Source organism: Solanum lycopersicum, chromosome 12 (genome assembly GCF_036512215.1).
Source record: "Solanum lycopersicum chromosome 12, SLM_r2.1".
Taxonomy (NCBI): Eukaryota; Viridiplantae; Streptophyta; class Magnoliopsida; order Solanales; family Solanaceae; genus Solanum; species Solanum lycopersicum.
In genome coordinates, this window is record NC_090811.1 from 11,414,126 (window position 1) to 11,415,446 (window position 1,321).

At 40.6% G+C, this 1,321-nt stretch overlaps 1 protein-coding gene across 1 annotated transcript; it reads left to right on the top strand.

The window, feature by feature from the left end:
• The first annotated feature begins 693 nt into the window (after positions 1 to 693).
• Positions 694 to 1,080, top strand: LOC138340209 (uncharacterized). The gene has a single exon (XM_069291905.1). It carries the CDS (start codon positions 694 to 696, stop codon positions 1,078 to 1,080), a length of 387 nt encoding a protein of 128 aa, XP_069148006.1.
• Positions 1,081 to 1,321: the final 241 nt, after the last annotated feature.

Below are 1,321 nucleotides of genomic sequence, written 5' to 3' on the forward strand. Positions count from 1 at the left end.
GATATTCCTACTTGGAAGTGGCATGTCATCAATATGTATTTCATAGGGTTACCTCTTACTCGTAGACAACATGACTCTATTTGGGTGATAGTTCATAGGATGACTAAGCCTTCTCGCTTTTTAGCGGTCAAGACTACAGATTCGGCGACGGACAATGCCAAGCTTTACATAAAAAATTGTGAGGTTGCATGGGGTTCCTTTGTCTATCATCTCAGATAGAAGTCCTCAGTTTACCTCTCATTTCTGGAAGTCATTTCAAAAAGGCCTTGGTACTCAAGTTAACCTTTATACAACGTTTCATCCACAGACGGATGGACAGGTAGAGCATATCGTTCAGACCTTAGAGGATATGTTGAGAGCTTGTGTGATCAATTTCAAAGGTAGTTGGGATAATCACCTTCCTCGTATTGAGTTTTCCTACAATAATAGCTACCGTTCCAGCATTCAGATAGACCCTTATGAGGCTTTATTTGGGCGTAGATGTAGACCTCCTATTGGTTGGTTTGAAGTAGGTGAAACAGCTTTGATAGGAAAAGATTCAATCCTTTATGGTATGGAGAGTGCAACTCATTAGAGATAGACTTAAGACAGCCCAAAGCCGTCAGATATGTTATGCAGATGTAAGGAGAAGGGAACTAGAGTTCCAAGTTGATGATTTGGGTTTTTCTGAAAATCTCACCTATGAAAGGGGTGATGATATTTGGAAAGAAGGGGAAGCTCAGTCCTATATATGTATGCCCTTTCAAGATCTTGAAAAGGGTTGGAAAAGTGGCATATGAGTTAGAGTTTCCAGCAGAATTAGGAGTAGTGCATCCGATCTTCCACATCTCACTCTTGAAGAAGTGTGTGGGTGATGTAGCCTCTATAGTACCATTGGAGAGTGTGGCGGTGAAAGATAGTTTTTCTTATGAGGATGTACCAGTTGAGATTTTTGAGCGTCAGGTCAGAAAATTGAGAAACAAAGAAGTCACTTTAGTCAAGGTTTTGTGGAGAAGTCAGTCCGTAGAGGAAGCTACTTGGGAAGCAGAAGCAGCCATAAAGCCAAGTATCATCATCTCTTTCCTTCCGATTCCACTCTAGCTTGAGGTAATAGTTCTTCTTCAATTTTCCAGTCATTCATGCATAACTTCAGTCTTAGAATCATGTCCCCTCAGTTTGTACTTGCATTTTTGAGTATTTGCATGTACTCAGAACTAAATTTAGTCATAAACTCAGTTCTCAGTGTTTAGTAATGGGGTATACAACTCTCTCCCTCTATTTCAGCTAGTTTAGTCTTCATTCGAGGACGAATATTCCCAAGGGGGAGATAATGTAACACCCC